General features: G+C 45.8%; 1 protein-coding gene across 1 annotated transcript; it reads left to right on the top strand.

The window, feature by feature from the left end:
* The first annotated feature begins 23,993 nt into the window (after positions 1 to 23,993).
* Positions 23,994 to 24,941, top strand: LOC117888125 (olfactory receptor 52R1-like). The gene has a single exon (XM_034791286.1). It carries the CDS (start codon positions 23,994 to 23,996, stop codon positions 24,939 to 24,941), a length of 948 nt encoding a protein of 315 aa, XP_034647177.1.
* The last annotated feature ends 1,262 nt before the right edge of the window (positions 24,942 to 26,203 follow it).

The raw sequence follows: 26,203 nt of genomic DNA, 5'->3' as shown, positions 1-26,203 counted from the left end.
AGGCCTTTACAGATAGGCCTGAATATCACTCCACCCCTTTTTTTCTCTTTTTTGTTTTGGGATCCTCCTGCCCAGGTGTCCCTGGAAAAGCATAGGACATATGGCGACAAATTTCCTGATAGGGCCAGGCATCAAGGTGGAAGGTGTCGATGCTCCATCTGTCCCAGTGCCCCTTGAGTAGTACAGTGCCCTGCACCTTCTCTCGTACGGGCATACTGCACCTATTCCCATTATATTGGGCCTGAGAAGGTTGGGTCCGGGTTGTCTAGTACACTGAGGGGGAGGGCTTACTACTTTACGTATAGGTTATAATTAGTGGCTGTTAGTTTGGGGGTTGTGCCCCGTTTAATTGTTTCCATATACAACGTAACACAAATACAGTTAACAATAAACCAGCTGCTATGATAATCCACAGTAACACTGAGAGTCCTGACCACTGCAGTATGGTCCAGCATCCTGGCCACCACCAAAAACACCGCTTCTCCTCCTTTGATAGGGTTAAAATTTTGTCAGCGCCATCCTGTAGTGTGTATTGTAAGTGTGTCCAACTGTTGGCGCTTGCAGCAAGTTGCTCTTGTAATCTTTGTGTACTTTTGTCCATATTGTGTGTCCATTGAATATCCACAGTGAAATTTGGTATTCTCCAAACCAGTTCAACTACTTGGTACGGCATGGGGTAGTGGGTGCTGGTTTGATTGTTTACAACGATTAAGTTCACTGATCCATTGGTGCACCATAGTCCAGGTGGCAGTGTATAGAAGTTCATAATTTGGTCATATACTGGAAGGATTTTGCCTCCTAGTGTTATATTGCAGGATTGCATACATTCCCAACAGAATACACCGTACCCCATATACATTACCCCTAAATGCCCCCTGTGACGTTATTGACATAAACTGGGACCATATAGATCATTGTTGCAACCAAGGTCGTGTAGTGGCACGTAAACCTTGTATAAAGGGGGTCAAATGGGGTGTCTAGGACAAGGTTATGGTTTGCTGGTTAGGATTATGCTGTCTATATATGTGTGTCAGTTTTGTAGTTGAAGTTATGAATATTGGCTCTATACTGTCTGTATGGGAAACTTATGCTGTGCTTCTGGGGGACATCCCAGACAAGCTGAGATTAGCTCTGCCTAGCCTGCTTGATGGCCCATTAAGGACCATCAGCTATACAATGGACCCATTGAGAGAAGGCAAATGTGCCTTGAGACACAGCAAAGTATGCAGGAACTTGCCCATGTGACTCCAGACTCCATGTTGCTGTAATTTTCCACAGTAAGAACAAAGAGGTGTTCTTACACCTGGAAAAGACTATATAAGGCTGATTCCTCATCTCCATCTGGTCTTCAATCCTGCTTCATACCTCTGGCGGAACTTTGCTACAAGCTGAAGCTTTGAACAAAGGACTGAGGACCCATCCCAGAGGGGGATGTTTTCCAGAGACTTGATTTGAACCTGCAGTTTATTCCATCGCTGCTGCAAGCCTGAACCAAGAACTTTGCCATTACTGTATGTAATTGATTCCATTTAACCAATTCTAACTCTCATCTCTATCTTTTTCCTTTTATGAATAAACCTTTAGATTTTAGATTCTGAAGGATTGGCAATAGCGTGATTTGTGGGTAAGATCTGATTTGTATATTGACCTGGGTCTGGGGCTTGGTCCTTTGGGATCAGGAGAACCTTTTTCTTTTACTTGGGTATTGGTTTTCATAACCATTTGTCCCCATAACGAGTGGCACTGGTGGTAATACTGGGAAACTGGAGTGTCTAAGGAGATTGCTTGTGAGACTTGCAGTTAGCCAGTGGGGTGAGACTGAAATCCTCTTGGTCTGTCTGGTTTGGTTTGCCTTAGAGGTGGAAAAAAACCAGCCGTGGGCTGTAACTGCCCTGTTTGAGCAATTTGTCCTGAGTTGGCACTCTCAGTTGGGTTCCACCAGAACCGCATTGTCACACCCCCCTTTTGCAATAGGCCATTGATCCTGCTCCTCCATAGTCATAGGAGAGGGGCACATCCATATTCCTCCTCTGGATATACAACTGCTTAATGTGATGACAGTCCAGTTTACCCCAATCCAGCCCCCCACCTATTTCCTAATGGCTCCCAACGTGCTCCCCCTTCCCTAGTTACTCCCATAGGGTTCAAAGGGACCACCTTATTTGCATTTCCTTCCCATGGTACCATAGTAACAATTACACAAGAACTCTCCCCACAGGTGGGAGATGTTATTTTCCAGGTAGATGGGTATGTTTTTGCAATAGTGGATAAATATGGGCTAGCCTCCCGATTGAATACCGAAAGCCATTGTTCTGACCAAGCATCTCTCATAATATCCATTAACATTACTAACTGAGCATTTTGAATACCTACACACACTTCTCCCCATGTTAATCTTCTGTAGCCATCCCCCACCCATGTCACCAGGTCCCCTGCCCAATGAGTTAACTGCAAGTTTACCTCTACTGCTGTTCTCCACCCTGTGGCAACTGCCGATAGTTGCTGTGCCTTTAATTCATTCATTTGTTGTTGAAATTTTACATTTTGGCTTACTAATTGTTTGGTTACCCACTCGTCCCCCAGATTCCATGTACCCAGCATAGTGTTCCCCGCTGCCCACAGTCCCCTTTTCCGACGACGATTCCAGGTGTGTCCCCTCACCCACCAAATAAATTGTTGTTTCAATCCTTTTATGTACATACTACAATTAGGATGAATTTGGTCCACCCACCATTCCTTGGGGCATACCACCCATGTAATAGAGTGAATGTCATGTTAAAAAGTGCTGGTTGCACCTGCTCCCACAATGGCTCCCATACATTTGCTCGTCGGGGAATATTCTCGGCTCCAGGCTGTGGCCACTTTAAATTTGGATTCTTCCAACTTGGCATCCATATCATCTGTAGGGTTACATTCTGTAAAATGGTTAACTCATCATACACCCAGCGTCCCAAAGGGGATTTTACGCCCAATGTAATATGTACATAACAATCACACCTTTGCGGATCATCTTCCATGGAAGTACCATTGTGGTTACATATGGTAACATCACACCCTAAATGTGGGGTCCTATTGGGTTTAAACTGCAGCAAGGGAGGTCTAGGTTGGACATTAGGAAAAAGTTCCTAACTGTCAGGGTGGTTAAACACTGGAATAAATTGCCTAGGGAGGTTGTGGAATCTCCGTCTCTGGAGATATTTAAGAGTAGGTTAGATAAATGTCTATCAGGGATGGTCTAGTATTTGGTCCTGCCATGCAGGCAGGGGACTGGACTCGATGACCTCTTGAGGTCCCTTCCAGTCCTATAATCTATGAATCTATGAATCTATGAATCTATTTTCCCCAGAGGGTTCATTTGCTCCAGGAGACCAGAGGTTATATTCTTTGGAACCTCTGTAACAAACCACATAGCTGGGTAACTGTGTTTCCCACTATCATTAATCATGGCAGCACCCAGGGAGTACCATGCAATATTTCCTGATAAATTTGATATTTTCCACTGGGTTGGGATTCCCCCATCTAATCCATAAACCATGTACCGACACTGCCACATTCCTGTTGGAGTATTAGTGGCACATCTTTCTATGGGGAGATTCTCATAGTCTTCATTAGCTTTATTACCACAGGTTGCATGTGTATCCGTCCATGTGTTTCCTCCTTTTCACACTTCACATCGTGGGATCTGAATAGAATATGTAAATATGACAATTGTGGTTAGCACTAGTAATTGTTCCATCCAAGGCCAGGGAATTTTCATCCTTTTCGAATTAACCTATAATACACACACAAAATGTACACGTCCCCTTTCCCAATCCCCTGTTTATACCTTTTTATTTGTGTGCAGTGAGCCCACTCCCATCCTCCGTTCTCTGTATCCAATAATAGCAGACTGGGCCCTAATTGGTCAAGGACAAGATAGGGGCCCTTCCATTTAGGAGATGGGAATGGATGGTGTTGACCTGGAATCTTGTACATCACAAGATCTCCCACCATGGGTAGATCACACTCCCTGGGCTGGTCAAAGCATGCTTTGACTTTTACTGCTCCTTGCTCATCTAGGCAGGCCACTGCCTGCTGTGCCTGTTTTAAATGGTCGATTAGAGTTAAAATCCATTCTCGTGTTAAGCCGTGTGTAGTGACTTCCCCAGGTACTGGGGTAAGTAGATTTTCCCACCGTTCCATGGGCCTTCCCATGAGAGCCTCGTATGGAGAAAATCCTGTGCCCTTTGATTCTCGGGCCCTTATTCTCATTAAGACAAAGGGCAGTAACTGTGACCTGTTTTTTCCTCCCATTTCCACTCCCTTTCTTAGCTCACTTTTAATGGTACAATTCATGTGTTCCACCTGCCCCGCAGCCTGGGGGTGATAAGCAATATGGAACAATTGTGTGATTCCAGCAAGGGCTGATAGCTCTTCTAACAGATCTGACCGGAAAACAGCTCCTTGGTCTGAGTCAATCACCTTTGGGACCCCCCAGCGAGTGAATACCTCATTTACCAGTATTTCAGCAGTTACTCCGGCACTTTGACACTTTGTGGGGAAAGCTTCCACCCACCTGCTGAAAGCATCCACTACCACCAACATGAACCGTTTTTTCCTGTGATCTGGTGGTAGGGGTCCTGTGTAATTAATTTGTATCCTTTCCCCAGGTCCCCTTGGGGCTTCTCTCATTAATTCCCCCCTTAGCACCTTGTGAGGTGGGTTGTGCCTGGCACAATCCAAACAACGTTCCAGATGTGATTTTAAATCAGCTGCCATTCCTGGCCACCAGCACAACCTTTTTAAGGTTCCCAGTGCCTCCTCAAACCCAGGGTGTCCTCCTGCCAAACTCCCATGCACCCAGCTTAAGAAAGCCATCCGGCTTCCCTGAGGGCACAGCATTACTGGTCCCCCAGCTGTTAAGATACATCAAATCCCTTAAATTAGTTCCACCTTTGGCACATGCCAGTCCCCAAGTTTCATGATGCCTGCCAGTCCTGGGTCACATTCTTGCAACTCTCAAATTCACCCTCCCCGATCTGTATCCACCCCACTTCTTGTTATCACTGCTACAGGCACACTCTCTTCTGGCTCCCAGGGCCATGGGGGTGCCTCTGTTGCAGCCCGCTTGGCCTCTGCATCGGCCAGATTATTCCCTTTGCTTAGGGGTCCTGTTTTCTTGTGTGCCTTTACCTTTACCACATGGATCCGTGTAAAACCGTGACTGAGCTCCTCCACTCGCTTCCACCAGATAGCATGCTTGATTGTGGAGCCATCTGTTGCCCTGAAATGATTATCTGCCCACCATGTCAGCATTAATGTGGCCCCACGAAATACATAATCTGAATCTACTACCACCCAACATTCTGGCTCAAATTTGGGATCTACTTCATTTAAAGCTGTTAGCAAGGCTGCCAGTTCTGCCTCCTGAGCTAACCTTGCTTCTAGTGAGAAACCAATGGTGCAGACTGTCTAATTTCCTCTGATTCCCACAACAGCTAAGCCTGCAGTTTTCTGTCCCCCCGATACCTACAACTTCCATCTAAAAACCATACCAGTGTCCCCTCTACCTGATTGGGGTTAGCCGCCCGAAACACCTGATGTTGGGTTTTACCTGGGCTGGCTTCACATTGGTATGGGGTGCCAGCCAGATGTAATCCAGCTATCCAGACTATGGGTTCCTTTAACACTTCTGCTTTAATGTTTTCTGCCGGTAGAGCAAGCAACTACTTGGCAATACGCTGCCCACTCACTTGTCCCTGTAAGATAGTATGCATGTTTAACAGCCGCAGGGGGGCATGATGAGATTGGACTATTACTTTCTACATTCCAGTGAGGTATTTGAATTTCCCTAACCCCCAGTAGGTGCACAACAGCACCTTTTCACACCATCCATACTTCAATTCCACAGCACTCAAAAGTCGAGAGGCAAAGGACACAGGTTGGTCCTTTGCGACATACTCCTGTGTTAATGCACAACCAATGGTAGTGTCAGATACCAAAGGATACAGATAAAAGAGTTTCTCCCTATCCGGGGAGGCCAGCACTGGAGCACTGGCCAGGTTTTCCTTTAGTACTCTCACTGCCTCAGTACACTCTTCTGACCACTCCCAATTTGAGGCTTGGGTTAGGTCAAATAGAGGCTGGGCTATTTCTGCATAATTGGCCACAAAATCCCTGCAAAATCCAGTTAGACCCAGAAAACTTTGCAAGCTTTTAACATCCGTAGGCAGTGGCAGAGACTGGATCAGTTGCACCCGTCCCTTATCGATTTCCCTTAGAATCATAGAATCATAGAATATCAGGGTTGGAAGGGACCTTAGGAGGTCATCTAGTTCAATTCCCTGCTCAAAGCAGGACCAATTCCCAACTAAATCATCCCAGCCAGGGCTTTGTCAAGCCAGGCCTTAAAAACCTCTAAGGAAGGAGATTCCACCACCTCCCTAGGTAACCCATTCCAGTGCTTCACCACCCTCCTAGTGAAATAGTGTTTCCTAATATCCAACCTAGACCTCCCCCACTGCAACTTGACACCATTGCTCCTTGTTCTGTCATCTGCCACCACTGAGAACAGCTGAGCTCCATCCTCTTTGGAACCCCCCCCCCCTCAGGTAGTTGAAAGGAGCTATCAAATCCCCCCTCATTCTTCTCTTCTGGAGACTAAACAATCCCAGTTCCCTCAGCCTCTCCTCATAAGTCATGTGCTCCAGACCCCTAATCATTTTTGTTGCCCTCTGCTGGACTCTTTCCAATTTTTCCACATCCTTCTTGTATTGTGGGGCCCAAAACTGGACACAGTACTCCAGATGAGGCCTCACCAATGTCAAATAAAGGGGAATGATCATGTTCCTCGATCTGCTGGAAATGCCCCTACTTATACAGCCCAAAATGCCGTTAGCCTTCTTGGCAACAAGAGCACACTGTTGACTCATATCCAGCTTCTCATCCACTGTGACCCCTAGGTCCTTTTCTGCAGAACTGCTACCTAGCCATTCGGTCCCCCCTAGTCTGTAGCGGTGCATGGGATTCTTCCGTCCTAAGAGCAGGACTCTGCACTTGTCCTAGTTGAACCTCATCAGGTTTTTTTTGGCCCAATCCTCTAATTTGTCTAGGTCCCTCTGTATCTGATCCCTACCCTCTAGTGTATCTACCACGCCTCCCAGTTTAGTTTCATCTGCAAACTTGCTGAGAGTGCAGTCCACACCATCCTCCAGATCATTAATAAAGACATTAAACAAAACCGTCCCCAGGACCGACCCCTGGGGCACTCCGCTCGAAACCTGCTGCCAACTAGACATGGAGCCATTGATCACTACCCGTTGAGCCCGACGATCTAGCCAGCTTTCTATCCAACTTACAGTCCATTCATCCAGCCCATACTTCTTTAACTTGGCGGCAAGAATCTGGGACACTTCCACTCCTAAGTAGGTCACTTTTGTCTGTCCCATCTGAGCCTTTTTCCCATTGACCTTCAACCCTGCTCTTGCCAAAGCTTGCAGGATCTGCTCGGTTAGTTCTCTGTCTTCCTCCTCTGTCTGTGACATTAGCAACAGGTCATCTACATATTGTATGCACCTTGCTGAATCCATCCCCTCCAGAGCCTGTCTCATGTATCTGTGAAAAATTGCAGGGGAGTCCCGATGTCCCTGGGGTAGGACTGTCCAGCAGAATTGTCTGCCCTCCCATGTGAATGCAGTTTTATACTGACACGAGGTAGCTAGGTGCAGAGTCCAAAACCCATTCGCTATGTCCAACACAGTGAAAATTCAGAATCGGGGTCCAATGCGGGCTAGCATTTCAGGGTATGCTGCCACTACTGAGGCTGGTGAACTGGCCAGAGCATTTAGTGCCCTGTAATCCACAGTGAGGTGCCAGGTACCGTTTGGCTTTCTCACTGGCCACACAGCAGCATTACAAGGGAATGCAACTGCTCTAATCAGTCCCTTCTGTTCCAGTTCCCCAACAGTTGCCCCCATCTTGGCCAATGCCTCCCGAGGAATAGGATATTGTTTCTGTGGGGGGGGGGGTCCCCTCCCTCTAGCAGTACCTCCATGCTGCCCCTACCACAATCCAGGTTATCCATAGCCCACACAGGGATGTGTTCCCACCCTGCCGGGGGTGGTGGGAGGGCATGTGCTGCTTTAATGGTCATAGTGGTTATCCTCATAGGAATGGTATAGCCCTGACCATCCTGCGTCTGCCCTAGTAAACACACCCAATTGGCTAAGTCCAGTACAAGTCCCAATTTGTGTAAATCTCCTGCCCCCAACAGATTAAGCATATCATTACAACCCCACATTATCTCCCGTTCTCCCCAGATTCCTTTGATTTGTCCCCGCCTCAGGGTTAACTGTGTCTCCCCTCCTGTTGCCCCTACAATTGTCACAGATCCTTCTGAGGGCCTTCCATGCCCCCATGTGGTTAAACTGATGGCTGCTCCAGTGTCTATCAAAAATCCCTCATGGGACTCCCTTTGATCGCCTGCTGGAGCCTGGGGCGACCAGATGCATCCCGTCCTAAACTGAGAACATGGACAGGACGCCTCCCAGGGCACCCCTAAGTTGCAGCACCCACCTCTGTCTCTCCCACTGGTTCACTGGGGGTGGGGGGGCAGGGGTCCTGGCACCAAAGACATTCCTGTCTCCAAGCAAAATTGTGTGTCTGGCATTTCAGGCAGTGCCAGTCCTCTGGCCACGTTCCCCCTGATCTGGTAAGATCCTGGGTAGTCAGTCTAGACTGCAGTCTGTGAATTTGTTGCTCTATAGCTGCCCGCTCATCCCTGACTGCCCCCCCAAAGCCACGACCTTGCCCTCTACCTCCTCCCCTATGGGCTGACCCACCCCTTTACACCTTGTATTGATTTCCTGCAGTAATAACATGGACCGACTCTCGCCCCGATGCATCTGCCTCCACACATCTGCCTGTTCCAGAAACTGGGGTAGCTGACTGGGAGCAAGTTCAGGGTGCTGCAACCTTAAATGCCCCACAAACTGAGGATCGCTCAGCTCCAACCATTTCTCCAGCAATTCCACACCCCTACCCTGCTCCACACCCCCACCAGGTCCTGGTGCTCCTGTCTGGGGTATCACCCATGGACCGTCGAGGGGATCCACCCAGCCCCATGCCCATGCCTGTATGTGATTAAATGCATCCTGTCCCATTTCCCCAGGGATTCACTTAATCTTATTCATCCCCGCAGTACGAGAGTACACCCCAAACAACTGTTTTGCCACCTGTCCAGGGATTAGAAATGGGTGTGCCACTCCTGCCACATTGATTCCTAAGGTGCCCCGTCCCAAAAGACTACACCATATGATCACCTGGTCCTCACGAGTTAGACCCTCCAACTCCCTGCCCACCTCCACTAGCCACAGCACAAACTGATCCCAATCCTCCCGGGGTACCTTTCCCAAACAGCCCAGTACTGCCTCCCGGTCCTTCAGGGACAAGGAGCAGATTTCTGCCTGTTCTACTACTCGTGGGGCATGATCCCCCCACCCTGCAACCGGGGCCACTATTCCTGCCTTCTGTAGTTCCTCCCGGGTAGCCTCTCTCGCAGGGGCTGTAACTGTGGATCGCCGGCTTACAAAGTCCACTGGCAGTGGTGGGTACAGTGATTTTTCAGGATAGGGTGGTGGAGGTGTCTCCTTCAGCTCCATTAGTGGGGCGGATGATCCATTAATTGTAATGTACATTAATACAATTCCTCCTCTAAGTCTCCTACGCTTCCCAACAGTTCATCCCTCTCTCTCCGGATTGCCTCACAAGACTCCTCAGTCCGTGCAGCATCCCGTGCCTTCAAATCCACTACCTCTACCTCTAACACGGATTTTTCTGTTAAAATCCATTGCTGATCCACAATCCCCTCCAAATCCTTAATGTGTTGGAGGAGATTGGCTTCCCTTTTTACCCAGTATGCCACCCCAGCACACAAACCTTGTAATATCAGTCCATTTTTCCTACATTCCTTTCCCTGGGGGTCTCCCAAAACCTCCCCCATTTCCTTCTCAATCTCATCGCAGGTGGATCCCTGCACCTGATATGGGCCCTGATTCTTCCTTATCCATTTGTTCAAAAAATCCATTACCACAGCTTGCCAGAACCTGCAACTATCATCACAAGAGTTCGCCATACCCCCTCCAAGCAGCTGCGCGGACTGTTGGGGAGGGGGACTTACAGGCTGCCACTCACCTATCCGATGTGATGTATCCGAGTTATGGCACCAAGATGTTAGAGAGCTTATTCCTTCACTCTCAGAGAGCTTATTCCTTCACTCTCACACTTCCCTGGTCCTTCTCGCATGAACAGAGAGCAACAATACCCGAAGTCCAAAGGTGCAAACAATTCAATGTTTATTGGGGTGAACTTCCAGCAAGCTTAAATCCAAGTTCCTTTTTCCTTATTTTCAAATCCCAACTTACTTCCTGTTTGCCCCAATTTATATAGTAATAGTCTTATCTATACCTTAACCAATCATTCTACTAAAATTTACCTAACCAATCCTAACATATTGTAACATGATTAGCTAACCAATTATATTCCACTACCTTAATTAGTTTACACCCAGCAACATTAATTATACAGCAGACAGAAACAATCACAGAACCAGACAGAGACCATGCAAATAAACATACAAAACAATACAGAAGTGTGGATTTCACAACTACATCTATACAGACATAAGGGTTTTCCAGCTGTGTCTATTGATAAGTGAGTTCTTACCAGACAGAAAACTATCAACCTAAGTTTCCTTTTACATCTTCTAGGCTCTTTCCTTTCTCTGGAGGTGACAGGAATATCAGGACAGGATTGTGTTCCTAACAGCCCCTTAGCATCTTATTTCCATGTGACTAGTTTGGGATGTGAGGATGTGACCATTCATTTCCCAGTTTATGGCTACCTCTGCTCCTTAGCCAATGGCCTTAGAATAAGAACAGGGCCTCAGGCTGTCACAGTGAGAAAAGGCCCTTACACCAGCAGACAGTGATTTAGATTCATTCTTTTATACCTCTATAACTAGCTAAGTGATAAGAATACACCTAAATTCTTAAAGTATAGGCCTTTATAGACAGGCCTGAATATCTATATCCTAACAGTTTGTATCACTTTTCATTAAGCCTGTTAGAACACAAGGCTCCTATCAGAGGCATCAGTAGAAAAAAAGGGTGCGGGGGCAAAGCACCCGTGCACTCCAGGGCCTGGAGGGGGGCACCGCCAGAAAAGTGGGGGAGCCCGCAGGGGCCACCGGAAAAAAAGGGGAGGGACCTGTAGGAGGGCACACCAATGCTGGGTGGCACGTGACCCTCGTTGCCCTCCATACTGGCACCTCTGACTCCCATACTGGCACCTCTGACTCCTATATTTCATCAAGGAGTATCAGATTTGAACCAGCATGCAGACATTTAAGAAGGCAAGTCAAAGAATTCCTCCTTCACAAGCATTCTGGTCTTAAGCAGTCCAGGCAAACAATGCATATTACAACAAAGCTTAAACGTGTTCTTCATAATAATTTAAAAACAACACTAGCAGCGTATTTAATTTTAAAAACAGCAAAAATATCCACCTCCCTTTCTATTTCATATAAGAAGTCTTGAAGTTTAAATCACCTCAGTGTGATAGATATGCTTGCTTTGATCTGCTTATCTCTTGGAAGTCCCCAAGGCTCTAGGCCGCTGGCCCAGTGTTTTCTGGGATCTGTCCACCATTAGGGATTTTTTTCCCAATAACCCCTCTAACATTTTGTGAATCCCCAGGGGTTCACAAACACCAGTTTGGGAACCACTGCTCTACACCCAATAGTCAGAACACTTAGTGTAATCCTGATGGGAATATAAACCATAGTAATAATTGCACTGATGGGAATGTGTTCCTACAAGCAATCTCAAATCAAAAAAGCCAAGTTACAACACCGGGCTCAGAAAGGAATGGAATAGCTATCAACACTGCCATCGTAATGAATAATATTTATTAGTAATAATCAAATGCTTATTAATGTTCTAAAGCAAATATTTGTACTTACAGAGTTTGTAAGGACTGTTGGACATTAGTATATTGGAATACCCCACGTTTGTGTCTGTGCATCCATGTGTGTATGTGTGTGTTCATGTGTGTCCATGTATGTGTGTTTGTGTGTGCATGTGGGTCCATGTATATGCGTGTGTCATAACTATAAAGGGAAGGGTAACAGCTCTCCTGTGTACAATACTATAAAATCCCTCCTGGCCAGAGACTCCAAAATCCTTTTCCCTGTAAAGGGTTAAGAAGCTCAGGTAACCTGGCTGACACCTGACCCAAAGGACCAATAAGGGGACAAGATACTTTCAAAACTTGGTGGGGGGAAAGGCTTTTGTTTGTGCTCTTTGTTTGGAGGTTGTTTGCTCTTGGGACTGAGAGGGACCAAACATCAATCCAGGCTCTCCAAATCTTTCTGAGCAAGTCTCTCATATTTCCAACTTGTAAGTAAACAGCGAGGCAAGGCGTATTAGTTTTTATCTTTGTTTTCTCAACTTGTAAATGTACCTTTTTGCTAGAGTGTTTATCTCTGTTTGCTATAACTTTGAACCTAAGGCTAGAGGGGATTCCTCTAGACTCTTTAAGTTTGATTACCCTGTAAAGTTAGTTTCCATCCTGATTTTACAGAGATGATTTTTTTCCTTTTTTCTGTAATTAAAAGCCTTCTTTTTAAGAACCTGATTGATTTTTCCTTGGTTTTAGATCCAAGGGGGTTGGATCTTGATCCACCAGGAGTTGGTGGGAGGTAGGAGGGGGAATTTTTAATTTCTTCTTGTTTTAAGATCCAAGGGGTTTGGATCTGTATTCACCAGGGAATTGGTGAAGAGTCTCTCAAGGCTACCCAGGGAAGGGAATTAGCACATTTGGGATGGTGGCAGTGGACCAGACCTAAGCTGGTAGTTAAGCTTAGAAGTTTTCATGCAGGCCTCCACATTTGTACCCTAAAGTTCAGAGTGGGGAAGCAGCCTTGACAGTGTGCATGTAGGATTGTGTGTGTGCAGACCCACTATATCTCAGCCCAGCGGTTTAGCACCCTCCCCTGGAATGTGGGTGATCCAGATTCAAATCCCTCCTCCTCTGAAGGTTTATTTGTACAAAGTGGAAGAGCTCCAGACAGAGAGCCCCTCCAGGGTACTCAGGACACTCATGTGGGACATGGGAGACCTGTGTTTAAAGCCCTGCTCCAAATCAGGTAGAGCAGAGATTTTGGATCTGGGTCTCCCACATCTCTCTCAGATCTCTCATTGCTTCCCTCGATGTGCTGGCAATGTCCCTACTTATATAGCCCAAAATGCCGTTAGCCTTCTTGGCAACAAGGGTACACTGTTGACTCATATCCAGCTTCTCATCCACTGTAACCCTTAGGTCCTTTTCTGCAGAACTGCTACCTAGCCATTAGGTCCCTAGTCTGTAGCAGTGTGTGGGATTCTTCCTTCCTAAGTGCAGGACTCTGAACTTTTCCTTGTTGAACCTCATCAGATTTCTTTTGGCCCAATCTTCTAATTTGTCTAGGTCCCTCTGTATTCTATCCCTACCCTCCAGCTTATCTACCACTCCTCCCAGTTTAGTGTCATCTGCAAACTTGCTGACAGTGCAATCCGTGCCATCCTCCAGATTAACGAAGATATTGAACAAAGCCAGCCCCAGGACCAACCCTTGGTGCGCTCCACTTGATACCAGCTGCCAACTAGATATGGAGTCATTGATCACTATCCACTGAGCCCGACGATCTAGCCAGCTTTCTGTCCACCTTATATTCCATTCATCCAACATTTTAACACTTAATACTTAACTCACAATGGACCATAGAAGAGCCTTATTTTGAGTTTTCCCACAAACTGGGCTGAGAGCTTTGTTTGAAAAAATGGGTTTCTCTCGACATGCAGAAGCTATAAAAGGCCTTGGAGGCATTTTCATTTAGCCTCTTTCCTGCTCAAACCTCTGGAATATGGACTTATACTAGGGAGAGCATTCCAACTAATTGGCAGCCAGTATAAAGCAGAGTGCCCCAGGAGTTGGTACTGGGCTTGGTTTCATTAATATTCTGGATGATTAGATGTATTGCACCCCCAGCAAGTTTGCAGATGATACGTTGGAGTATAGGGGTAGGGTCCAGAGTGCCCTAGACTATTTGGAGGATTTGTCCCTAAGAAATCTGATAAGGTTCAACAAGGACAAGTAAAAAATCCCATGCTCTGCTACAGGCTGGAGACCAACTGGCTAAGCACCAGTTTTGCAGAAAAAGTCCTGGGAATTATAGTGGACAAGAAGCTGGATATGAGTCAACAGCAGAAGACTAACAGCATATTGGGCTGCAATCGTAGGAGCACTGCAAGCAGAACAAGGGAAGCAATCATTCCCCTCTATTCAGCACATTGGAGAGTCCAGCAGAGGGCAACAAAAATTATTTGGGGGCTGTCCAGTCCAGACCTGTAGACATAAGGTGTTGGAGACTCCACCACTTCCCTTTGCAATGTGTTCCAACATTTAATCACCCTCAGTACTAAACATTTGGCCCTTATTTCCAGGTGGAATTTGTCTGGCTTCAGCTTCCAGCCATTGGGCTAATCTCTGCCTTTCTCCACTGGATTACAGAGCAAAATATTGCCCATTGTTTTCTCTCCATGAAAGTCTCTGCTTGACTGTCTTTTTGATAAGATAAATAGTTGAAGCTCTCTAAATCTCTCTTAGAGAGATGATGCCCAGACACTCAACCTGTGACTCAGGCTTTGAGAGGGAACTGTGTAAATAATGGGAGGGAAGCAGTCACTCAACTGACCTCTCAGGGACAGAAAGAGGGGTGACGGAGGGCACCTCAATCCAGGTCCTGATTTTTCAGGGCTTTGTTCATGACATCCTTGTGAAAACTATCTGTGTCTCTTTAAGACAGGATTTAGACTCTGCTGAAGAAATGGTTGTTGGTGAAAATGCTAATGACCCACCTCACAGAGCGGAGGAGTTACCTTGGATTGGTATGAAACAGAAAACAGCTATGAAAGAGCTGCTTGCAGAAGACACACCTCTTAGAGCTGAGAGCACCAAACACAACTCCCTAAGAAAGGGGAGTGGGGAACCTCCCAGTGCTGGGAGTGGGGAGCACAGGGAAAGCCCAAAATGAAGAAGGGGTGGATTTTTTGCATAGCCATACCCTGGGGTTGGTAAACAGCTCCACAGGGGGCTTACCAACACAGAAAGTCCCCTTACATCTTTATCTCACTGGACCTTGGCATACCAAGACCTCAAAGATGATCTTAGACTGAGTTCCCTACTGAAAAGGACACTGAGGGGAAAGGAAAAGCAGTAGTTAAATACATGTTATGGTTTAGGAAGGAGTTGAAAGACATAATGAGTATTGAACAAACCAAACTGTCCAAACACAAGGCGTGGTATAATGAAAATACTTGGAAATGCCTACCTGTGATAAAAGATTTGGTGTTATTGTTAAATCTCATAATGCAAAATTTGTTGCTAATGGTAAATGTTATGACAAAATATGACAAAAACTGTTGGTACTTATGGCAAACCTATGAAAAGGTGTAGCAGGCATGATTTTGGGAGAAAGCTTTTGTACATGCAAGGTAATCAACATGAAGCCATATGTGGCTACTGCTAACTCAGCTGTTCACAGGCTCAAAGCTTGCCACAGGAGAGAATTTATAATATAATGTGTCTGCTGTTTGGAGGGGGAAACTGAGGCACAACACCTCATGGCGTTGATGACTATATGTATTGAGTTATGACTAGTTGGAAAGCACAATGGTTAACAATACTGCACAGGAAGAACACTTGTTGACTTTTGAGATCACTAGGCTGATCTACAGGAACTCCTCTCTTAACACTGTAGTTATTTTGCTGAAAAATGTGACTTTAAGCGAAACGATGTTAAGCGAATCCAATTTCCCCATAAGAATTAATGTAAATGTGTGGGGGGGTAGGTTCCAGGGATTTTTTTTTTTGCCAGACAAAAGACACTACACACACACACACACACACACACACACACACACACACACAGAGTGTATGTTTTAAACAAAATAATTAATACTGTACACAGCAATGATGATTGTGAAGCTTGGTTGAGGCGGTGAAGTTAGAGAGTGGAAGAGGGTGGGACATGTCTCAGGGAATGCCCTACTGCTAAATGATGAACTAGCACTCGGCTGAGCCCTCAAGAGTTAACCCATTGTTGTTAATGTAGCCTCACACTCTACAAGGCAGCACGAATGGAGGGAGGGGAGACAGCATGGCAAACAGAGAGACACACCCTGTGTGTGTGTGTGTGTGTGTGTGTGTGTGTGTGTGTGTGTGTGAGAGAGAGAGAGAGAGAGAGAGAGATGCACATTTTCCCTTTAAGTACACTGACCCCACTCTTAAGTACATTGCCTGCTAAGTTAATCAGCAAGCTGAGATGCAGCTACTGCCAGGAAGCTCCCTCCATCCTGAGCCCTGCCGTGTGTCCCCCCTGCTCTATGGACATGGGGTAAGCGGGGTGCAGGATCAGGGGGTAGGGGGACTCCCTGACATTAGCTCCCCTCCCGCCTCCGCACAGCAAGCAGGAGTCTCGGGGAGCAGCTCCAAGGCAGAGGGCAGAAGCAGCACATTGCAGTGGGGGGAGGGATAGCTGAACTGCTGACAATTGCTAGCCTGCTGGGTGGCTGCCGCACAGGGGAGCGGGGAGCTGATGGGGGCCTGCCGGTCCACCCTGATTCCAAGCCCCCACCAGCTAGCTGCAACAGCCTGCTCTTCCTGCAAGCAGTGGACAAAACAGGCGGCTGCCAAACGACATTATAAGGGAGCATGTTCCCTAATTTATCAGCAACGTAACAATGAAACAATGTTAACCGGTACGACTTTAAGGGGGGAGTTACTGTACAAAGTGTTGAAAGTTACACAGAAGTTTGCCAGAACACCTGTGGATAACACTACAATGTTTGCAACACTTGGGAGTTGTATGGTAAAAAAGTAAAGAGAACATTGAGCACACTGCTTCTGCATCAGTCAGTGACTAACGCTCCTACAGTGAACTAAGGGGGGAGGTGTGACATCCTGTAGCCCAAAGCAACACCCTGCCACCCCCCATATTTACCATTGTGATATGATTATTGTGTGATTCATACATTGTATGCCATGTAAGGCATCAATGGACAAGTTATGATTTGCTGAATATGATTTGTATATGTGTGTCATTTCTGTAACTAAATTTATGAAAGCATGCATAGGCATGTGACCAGCTCGTGGGACAGTGGTTTCCATCTTGTGCCTTTACTTTTTCAAGTAACTGTGCGGGGGACTTTTGTTTGGAAAAATGAAGTTCCCTCCCCATTGGAGAAGTATGAAAGGTGGAAGTGACATCATCACTTGGCCTCACTCCCCCCACAATGGAACTCCCGGGAACACCTTAGGAACAAGGACTGAACTGGGGATGTGGTCCCAGGCTGAAGGGATTACACATCTGTGTATGGATGATTGGTGGACTTGATTTAAATCCTGTCTAGTTTATAGACCTTACATTTTAATTTTGTTCATTTCTTAGGTAACAAACGTTGAGCTATAAGCTGTTACTTATAATCACTTAAAATCCATCTTTCTGTAGTTAATAATACTTACAATCACTTAAAATCTATCCTTCTGTACGTAATACATCTACTTTCTATTTGTTAACCTAAAACAGTGTGTTGTTAGAAATGTAAAAGGGAAATCTGCTCAGGAACGGGGCTGGTTCATTCTCCCCCCAACACTGGTCAGGCTTCTGATCAGGGCAAGACGGTACAGTTCTGGGGTTCTTGGCGGGAGAGCTGGGGGAAGTGGCTGGAGCCTCTCTATTCTTGTTTCATGCATGGCTAGTGAAAGCATTCATGTAACTGCAGCAGTGTGTGGTTGTGTCAGTGCAAGACCTGGAGAGGCTTGAAGTTTGTCACAGCCTCAGAGTGTGAGAGGGAGACCAGGCTCATATGCCAGAGGGGTCAGCAGAAGCCCTGTTTCAGTTGCACCCCAGGGAAGTCTGTCATACCCAACGGACAGACTCTGCTAAACCCTGAGTTCATTTCCCTCCTGTCATGCACTCAGGTATTGATGGAGAGACCGCATGTACAGCAGGGGAAGCAGGAGTGCCGGGGTCTGTCTCTCCATGACCATGACCAATTCTCATCTCCCCTTGACTCAGTTTACTAGTGGCTTGAGTAGCATTGGCCAGCTAAACCCAGGGTGGTGAGTTCAATCCTTGAGGGGGCCATTTAGGGATCTGGGGCAAAAATATCTGGGGATTGGTTCTGCTTTGAGCAGGTGTTGGACTAGATGACCTCCTGAGGTCCCTTCCAACCCTGAGATTCTATAATAATTTTCCTTTGCTAGGTGTTTTTAAGATCCTTCAATGAAAGGTGCTGCACAGTATGATGATAGTTACTGATGAGATTTATTGATCTCCGATCCCATAGCGATAGTCTCCCCTCAGTCATTTTTATTCCTGATCTGTCTCTCTCCTATCTACCTATCCATCCTGGGCATTTACAGGATATCACACCCCAGGGAGATCTAGGCATTATCCCTACTTTTCTTACTACTCAACTATAATTTTAAAACACACAGATCAGCCAATTCCTCTCTGACTCAGCCTAGATATTCTCATCTCCCTTTGGGAAGGTCCCTTAATTACCATTTACTTCTAAAGCTGGATAAAGAACACAGAAGCCCAGACATGAAAACAGAGACATTGGCTAGAGTGTCCCTGGTCTCCTGCCTGTTTACATCCAGATGCAGCTTCTCTGCTAGAGTCTGAGCGAACCCCACTGGGATTGCACAGACCTATATTATAAACAGTGCACACGTCTGTTTCGGCTCTCGGCATGGGATGTTGCTGCAGATGCTGGGGTGAGAGAGGTATGGGACACAGCTACCTGAGAGGGATTCCCTGGGAAGACACTTCCATCTCAGAATTCACAGGTACCCATCTCATGCTGAGGAGCTCACCTGCTCGACAAACCCAGTGTAACGTGGCATGAACAAGAGAGAGTCTGAGGGCCCTTCCCACAGGGGATACATTTCCTCCAGGATCACTGGCCAAAATGTCAATGTTTTCTGTGCATCTCTACCTTCCCCGGCTCATGGCCTACAGCACAGTGGATCCTTCTGGATGAAAGCTTTTACTAGATAGAATATTAGGGTTCGAAGAGACCTCAAGAGGTCATGTAGTCCAATTCTCTTCTCAAAGCAGGACCAACATCAGCTAAATCATCTCAGCCAGGGATTTGTAAAGCAGGCTTTAAAAACCTCTAAGGATGGAGATTCCACCACCTCCCTAGATAACCCATTCCAGTGCTTCACCGCCCTCCTAGTGAAATAGTGTTTCCTAACATCCCACCTAGACCTCCCCAACTGCAACTTGACACCATTGCTACTTGTTCTGTCATCTGCCACCACTGACAATAGCCGAGCTCCATCCTCTTTGGAACCCTTGTCAGGTAATTGAAGACTGCTATCAAATCACTCCTCACACTTCTCTTCTGCAGACTAAATAACCCCAGTTCCCTCAGCCTGTCCTCGTAAGTCATGAGCCCCAGTCCCCTAATCATTTTTGCTGTCCTCCGCTGGACTCTCTCCAATTTGTCCACATCCCTTCTGTAGTTGGGGTGGAGGGGGGAATTGGATGCAATACTCCAGGTGTGGCCTCACCAGTGCCAAATAGAGGGGAATAATAACTTCCCTTGATTTGCTGGCAATGCTCCTACTAATACAGCCCAATATGCTGTTAGCCTCTTGGCAATGAGGGCACACTGCTGTCTCATATCCAGCTTCTCATCCACTGTAATTCCCAGTTCCTTTTCTGCTGAACTGCTGCTTAGCCTGTCTGTTTCCAGCCTGTGGTTGTGCATGGGATTCTTCCGTTCTAAGTGCAGGACTCTGCACTTGTCCTTGTTGAACCTCATCCGATTTCTTTTGGCCCAATCCTCCAGTTTGTCTAGGTCACTCTGGACCCTATCCCTACCCTCCAGCATATCTACCTCTCCCACCATCTTAGTGTCATCTTCGAACTTGCTGAGGGAACCATTAATCCCATCATCCTGATCATTAATAAAGATGTTGAACAAAACCAGACCCAGGACTGACCCCTGGGGCGCTCCGCTTGATACTGGCTGCCAACTAGACATTGAGCCATTGATCACTACCCGTTGAGCCTGACAATCAGGAGTCAGGTGTATGTTAATGCACAGAGACTGTCACCTTCTGCTCTTGCATGTCAGGGCTCTAGCTCTGATCTGCTATCTGACTTTTATCTGCTGGAGAGCATGGAGGTACTAGGGCTCCTCACTGGAACAATTATAAGAATTTTTCATCATGGGCAAGACATATTTTCTCCTAGCTTCATTTGAGAAGTCGGCTGAACTTCTATGACTGAAACAATGAAAAAAAAAAAAAACAATTTATCTGGAAGCAGAAAGCCAGAATGGGAATTTTCAGTCCAAACAGTTAAAGTCTGGCAAACGTATAAGCAACTCAAAATCAGGTCTTCTAATTGAAGGTATCAGACAGCCTTAACAAAAGGGATGCTACCAGCATCACCTACAATGCTAATCCATTTCTGAATGCCATTCAGCTAAGCTCCTCACTCCGATATTGTCAGTGGCAAAGAGTTCTAGAGGCCAAATATGGAATATATATTATATAAACACATTTCTTTTAGCACTGTTGTATGTTCAGACTTTCAATAGAATTCAATGTTCCCTTGTTCGTGTGTTATGAGACACAGTAAATATAAATACCTGCTCTACTTTCTTTATCGATAGATTCATAGGGTTCACGGTCCGAAAGGACGATTGCATCATCCAGTCTGACTTCCTTCATAACTCAGGCAATTTAATTTAACCCCGTTAACCCTGTGTTGAGTTTCATAACTTCTGTTTGACTAAGGCCTGATGCACAGTAGGATTTTACATCATTGAATTGGAGACCCACATGGTGAGAGTGTTAGCTAGTCTGGCCCCCTGCAAAGAGGCACAATTTGTTGCTTCTCATCCATCCAAGACGGATGGCTATCCAGCATCCTTTTGAAAACCTCTAGCAGAAAATCTTCCACAATCTCCCGAGGCATCTGTTCCATTATCTTCCTGTTCTCATAATTAGGAATTTTTAAATGAGATTTAAACTATGTCTGCTATGCTGTAGTTTGAACCCATTGCCTCTTGTCCCGTCTGCAGTGGTAAGACAGTATAACTTTTCTCCATCTTCTTATTGCCGCTTTTCAAGCATTTGAAGACAGCTATCATGTCCCCCCTTAATCTTACCTTTTCCCGACTAAATATGCCCAGTTCCTTCAACCTTTGCTCCTCTGACTTCAGTGATAATGGACTAGAAAGTATTTCATCACTTCATGTGATATGAGTACCTCATGCTGCTTCTTTCCAAATGCAGACAATAATATATCTCGAATACATCATCCTTTTCTGCAACCTTAACACATTTCTTTTCTACCTCTTGTATATTTTTTTCTAGGATTTCTTTTCTTCTTAATATACTTAATAACCTGCTTTTTTTCATCCTTAGCCTTGCCAAGCATGGATTTTCCCCTGAGGTCTTTAATGTCCTGTCATAACTATGAAGGGAAGAGTAATAGCTGTCCAGTGTACAGTACTATAAAATCCCTCCTGGCCAGAGACTCCAAAATCCTTTTCCCTGTAAATGGATAAGAAGCTCAGGTAACCTGGCTGGCATCTGACCTAAAGGACCAATAAGGGGACAAGATACTTTCAAATCTTGGGGGGGGAAGGCTTTTGTTTGTGTTCTTTGTTTGAGTGTGTTCGTTCTCGGGACTGAGAGGGACCAGACATCAATCCAGGTTCTCTACATCTTTTCTAAACAAGTCTCTCCTATTTCAAACTTGTAAGTAAATAGCCAGGCAAGGCGTGTTAGTTTTCCTTTGTTTTTCTCAACTTGTAAATGTACCTTTTACTAGAGTGTTTATCTTTGTTTGCTGTACTTTGAACCTAAGACTAGAGGGGAGTCCTCTGAGCTCTTTAAGTTTGATTACCCTGTAAGGTTAATTTCCATACTGATTTTACAGAGATGATTTTTACTTTTGTCTTTAATTAAAAGCTTTCTTTTTAAAACCTGATTGATTTTTCCTCGTTTTAAGATCCAAGGGGGTTGGATCTTGATTCACCAGGAGTTGGTGGGAGGAAGGAGGGGGGATAGTTAATTTCTCCCTGTTGTAGATCCCAGGGGGGTTGGAACTGTATTCACCAGGAGTTGGTGAGAGGAAGGAGGGGAATGGTTAATTTCTCCTTGTTTTAGATCCAAGGGGGTTGGATCTGTATTCACCAGGAGTTGGTGGAAGGAAGGAGGGGGGATGGTTAATTTCTCCTTGTTTTAGATCCAAGGGGGTTGGATCTGTATTCACCAGGAGTTTGGTGAAGGTTTTATTTTCAAGGCTTCCCAGGAATGGAATCCATTGAAAATTGGTGGCAGCAGAACCAGAGCTAAGCTGGTAGTTAAGCTTAGAAGTTTTCATGCAGGCCCCTACATTTGTACCCTAAAGTTCAAAGTGGGGATCCAGCCTTGACATGTCCCTTATCAATTTTCAGAACTTCCAATTTCTATTGCGAGCTCTCTGTAATCCCTTTTTGTTGCTATATTTTTTCTCTTTTCCCCATTTGTTATATATTGCTTCTCCTCGTCCCACCTGCTGGCTTCTCTTTGCCATTGAACTGGGTTTTTAGCCCAAGTTGTCCAGGTTCTTGTGTAATTGTTGCTTTTTTCGCTATCAAATATATTCTTCTTAAAGAACTCCAAATTTTCATTTCATTTCCAATTTTCTGTCTAAACTATTCCTCCGAATCAGTTTTGCTGATAATTTTCCTCAGCTTTGAGGTGTTAGTTTTTGAAGCACTAAGTGTCTATAGATATTACTATTTGAGAACTCTTCTCTGTTTGTCCTTTTGAATGTAATCAGTTCCATTCTTTTCTTTTGTTCTCCCCCTCCTTTTTTTAACTAAACATTCCCAGACTTTTCAGTCTCTCTGCAAATGGAAGTATTCCCCATTCTCATAGCCTATGTTAGAAACCCCTTTATATCTTTTATATCCTTTATAGAGAATGAGTGACCAAAACTGAACATGTTTCAAAGCAGGTTATTCTCCATCCCATTCTTTAGGAAACCAATCATTGTCTTTGTTTTGCCCATTACTGAGAAGTGAGAGATAACCAGTATCACACCTGTGTTTCCTGCTGGTGCCAATTAAGCTTTTCCACACCAGAACGTGTAGGAATTATTGATGCATGGAGCACCATCAAATATGGAATTAGCATTAGTAGGGTCAGTAGTTCATAACTCATCTCTCTCTAATGAAAAAGTCAAGGACCAATCTCCTCACCAATGAGAACAGCCTCCAGCAGTGTATTTAATATCTCATATTAACTGTCGGGGGTGGAATTTGACAGAGGGGGAAGGATCGATTCCAGAGGCAGGACCATTCAGTCTGTGGTAATTGTTTATTGCATTAGAGGTGACTGAAAGCTTGTAAGCTGTACCGCCCGTCCCTCTCCTCCCTAACCCTGAGGGATCAGCCCCGAGGTGTGTTTGCCTTTCCTCTTTATTGTAAGCATTAGCTCTCCTCACTACCTAGGTGGGCAGTTCTGTTTTGGTAATGGCCCATTAGCTATTCCTTAAGTATGCAGCTAAATTCTTCGCCCCATTTTTGTTTACCTCTGTCATGACCTTTTGTTCTCATATAAGGAGTTGCACTGAGTATTTGAGTCTGGTAGATTTTGCAGGTTTCTGAGTGCTTGTGTCATGGGACTTCCCGTGTTTGTGTCTGTGAGCTCCTACCAGACGGACTCAAGCATTTAGCTGTTTAACACCTGCAAACTTGTGGTTTCAGGGCTTCCTTGTGTTTCTCTGTTCGCACTTTACCAGACAGACTCAATGAAGCCAAGAGATAACTGCCAACATTAACGCTGTCTCTCCATCCAGGCATTCGTTTTGCAACCATCACCCTAGACCCTGGGCTCTCATGTCAGATTCCAACACAACCAAGTTCAGCAACCCCTGCACCTTCATCCTACTGGGAATTCCTGGCCTGGAGGCTGCCCATGTCTGGATCTCCATCCCCTTCTGCGCTATGTACGCCATAGCCATCTTGGGGAACTTCAGCATCCTGTTCATTGTGAAGAGGAAGCCGAGCCTCCATGTGCCCATGTACTATTTCCTCTGTATGCTGGCCGTCACCGACCTGGTCCTGTCCACGTCCACACTGCCCAAAATGCTGAGCATCTTCTGGTTCAATTCCAGGGAGATCGATTTCAGTGCCTGCCTCGCCCAAATGTACTTCCTTCGCTGCTCCTCAGTGATGGAGTCAGGGATCTTTGTTGCCATGGCAGTGGATCGCTATGTGGCCATCTGTGATCCCCTTAGACATTTCACCACCATGACAAACCGCATGGTGTTCAAGATTGGACTGGCCATAGTGCTGCGTGGTGCCATGCTGGTACTGCCTTATCCCTTCCTGACAAGGCGTTGGCCATATTGCAGGACCAACATCATCCCGCATACGTACTGTGAGCACATGGCTGTGGTGAAGCTGGCCTGCACCGAAACACCTGTTAGTATCTACTATGGTCTCTTTGTGGCATTCTGTGTGCCTGGTCTGGATGTGTTTTTCATCGCCGTGTCCTATATTCTGATCCTTAGGGCCATCTTCAGCCTCCCCACAAAGGACGCCCGGCTCAAGACTTTTGGGACCTGTGTCTCCCACCTCTGTGCCATCTTAACCTTTTACATACCAGTTATCTTCTCCTCCCTCACATACCGTTTTGGCCACAATGTGGCCCTATGGTTTCATGTTCTCATGGCCAATGTGTACCTCCTGGTGCCTCCCATGCTAAACCCAATCATCTATGGGATAAGGACCAAACAGATCTGGAAATGGCTGCTCCAGCTGGTTACTCATAAAGGAACCTAAAGTTTCCCCCTGTTGCTCTGGCTCTCAGACAGAACTCCCTGCAGAGCTGACTGGTGACAGGGTGCTGGGCTCTCTTCTCTGCATCACTGACTGGACAGCCAAAGAGATATTAAATCCTTTCCTGGCTTAGTATGCTGTGTCTGTGTGATAAACTGGGGAATGGGTCTGTGTTCTACTCATTAACTAATTGCTGGTAACTGGAACTCCTAGGCCCCACCCCCTGCCCGGCCTCCTCCCCCAAGGCTGCGTCCCTGTTGTTCTTTCCTTTACTCCCATCCCCTTCACTCCCTGGATCCTCTTCACCAGCGCCGCCCACTGCAGGAGCAGCATTTCAGATTTTGGTCAGCGGGCAACTGTGATTAGAGGAGCTAGTGCCAATCTTGAAAACATTAGGTTTTCTGCCAGATGATTTAGCAATTAGCTGACAGGAGCACTGTGTCTAATTCCTGTATAAAGGAAAGAACAAAAAAAATATTAGACCCACTCAGCTCTATTACTAACATGTTCTGACATCTTGTAGCAAGTCACTTAATAGGCACTGGTTAGGTTTACAAATTTAATGTATATTCCTGGTTCTATCTCAGCTCTGAGAGTGGAGATGGGTCTAGTGGATTACAGCGGGGGAAGGGGGCAGATAAATATGTGTTCTATATAAGAACATCAGTATGGCCATACCGAGTAAGACGTATGGTCTAATTACTTCAGTATCCTATCTTCCAATAGGGGCCAATGCCATGTGCTTCAGAGAGAATGAACAGAGCAGGTAATTATCAAGTGATCCATCCCCTTTTCCTTTTCCCAGCTTCTGGCAAACAAAGTCTAGTGACATGCAGAACATGGTGTTGCATCCCTGCCCATCCTGGCTAATAGGCATTGATGGATCTATCATCCATGAACTTGTAAGAACATAAGAATGGCCATACTGGATCAGACCAAGGTCCATCTATCCCAGTATCCAGAGGGAATGAACAGACAGGTAATCATGAAGTGATCCATACCCTGTCACCGATTTCCAGCTTCTTACAAACATCGGCTAGGGACACCATCCCTGCCCATCCTGGCTAATTGTCATTGGTGGACCTATCCTCCATTAATTTATCTAGTTCTTTTTTGGTTCTTCTTGGAACCCTGTTATAGTTTTGGCCTGCACAACATCCCCTTGAAAAGAGTTCCACAGCTTGACTGAAGAAATACTTTCTTTCATTTGCTTTAAATCTGATGCCTATTAATTTCAGTTGGATGACCCCTAGTTGACATGTTAT

This window comes from Trachemys scripta, chromosome 1 (genome assembly GCF_013100865.1).
Source record: "Trachemys scripta elegans isolate TJP31775 chromosome 1, CAS_Tse_1.0, whole genome shotgun sequence".
NCBI lineage: Eukaryota > Metazoa > Chordata > Testudines > Emydidae > Trachemys > Trachemys scripta.
Note: the sequence above shows the minus strand (reverse complement) of the source record. Positions and strands in the feature narration are given on the sequence as shown.

Excerpts from the sequence above, each read along its gene's own strand:
- LOC117888125 (XM_034791286.1), top strand. The coding sequence starts at position 23,994 with ATGTCAGATTCCAACACAACCAAGTTCAGCAACCCCTGCACCTTCATC.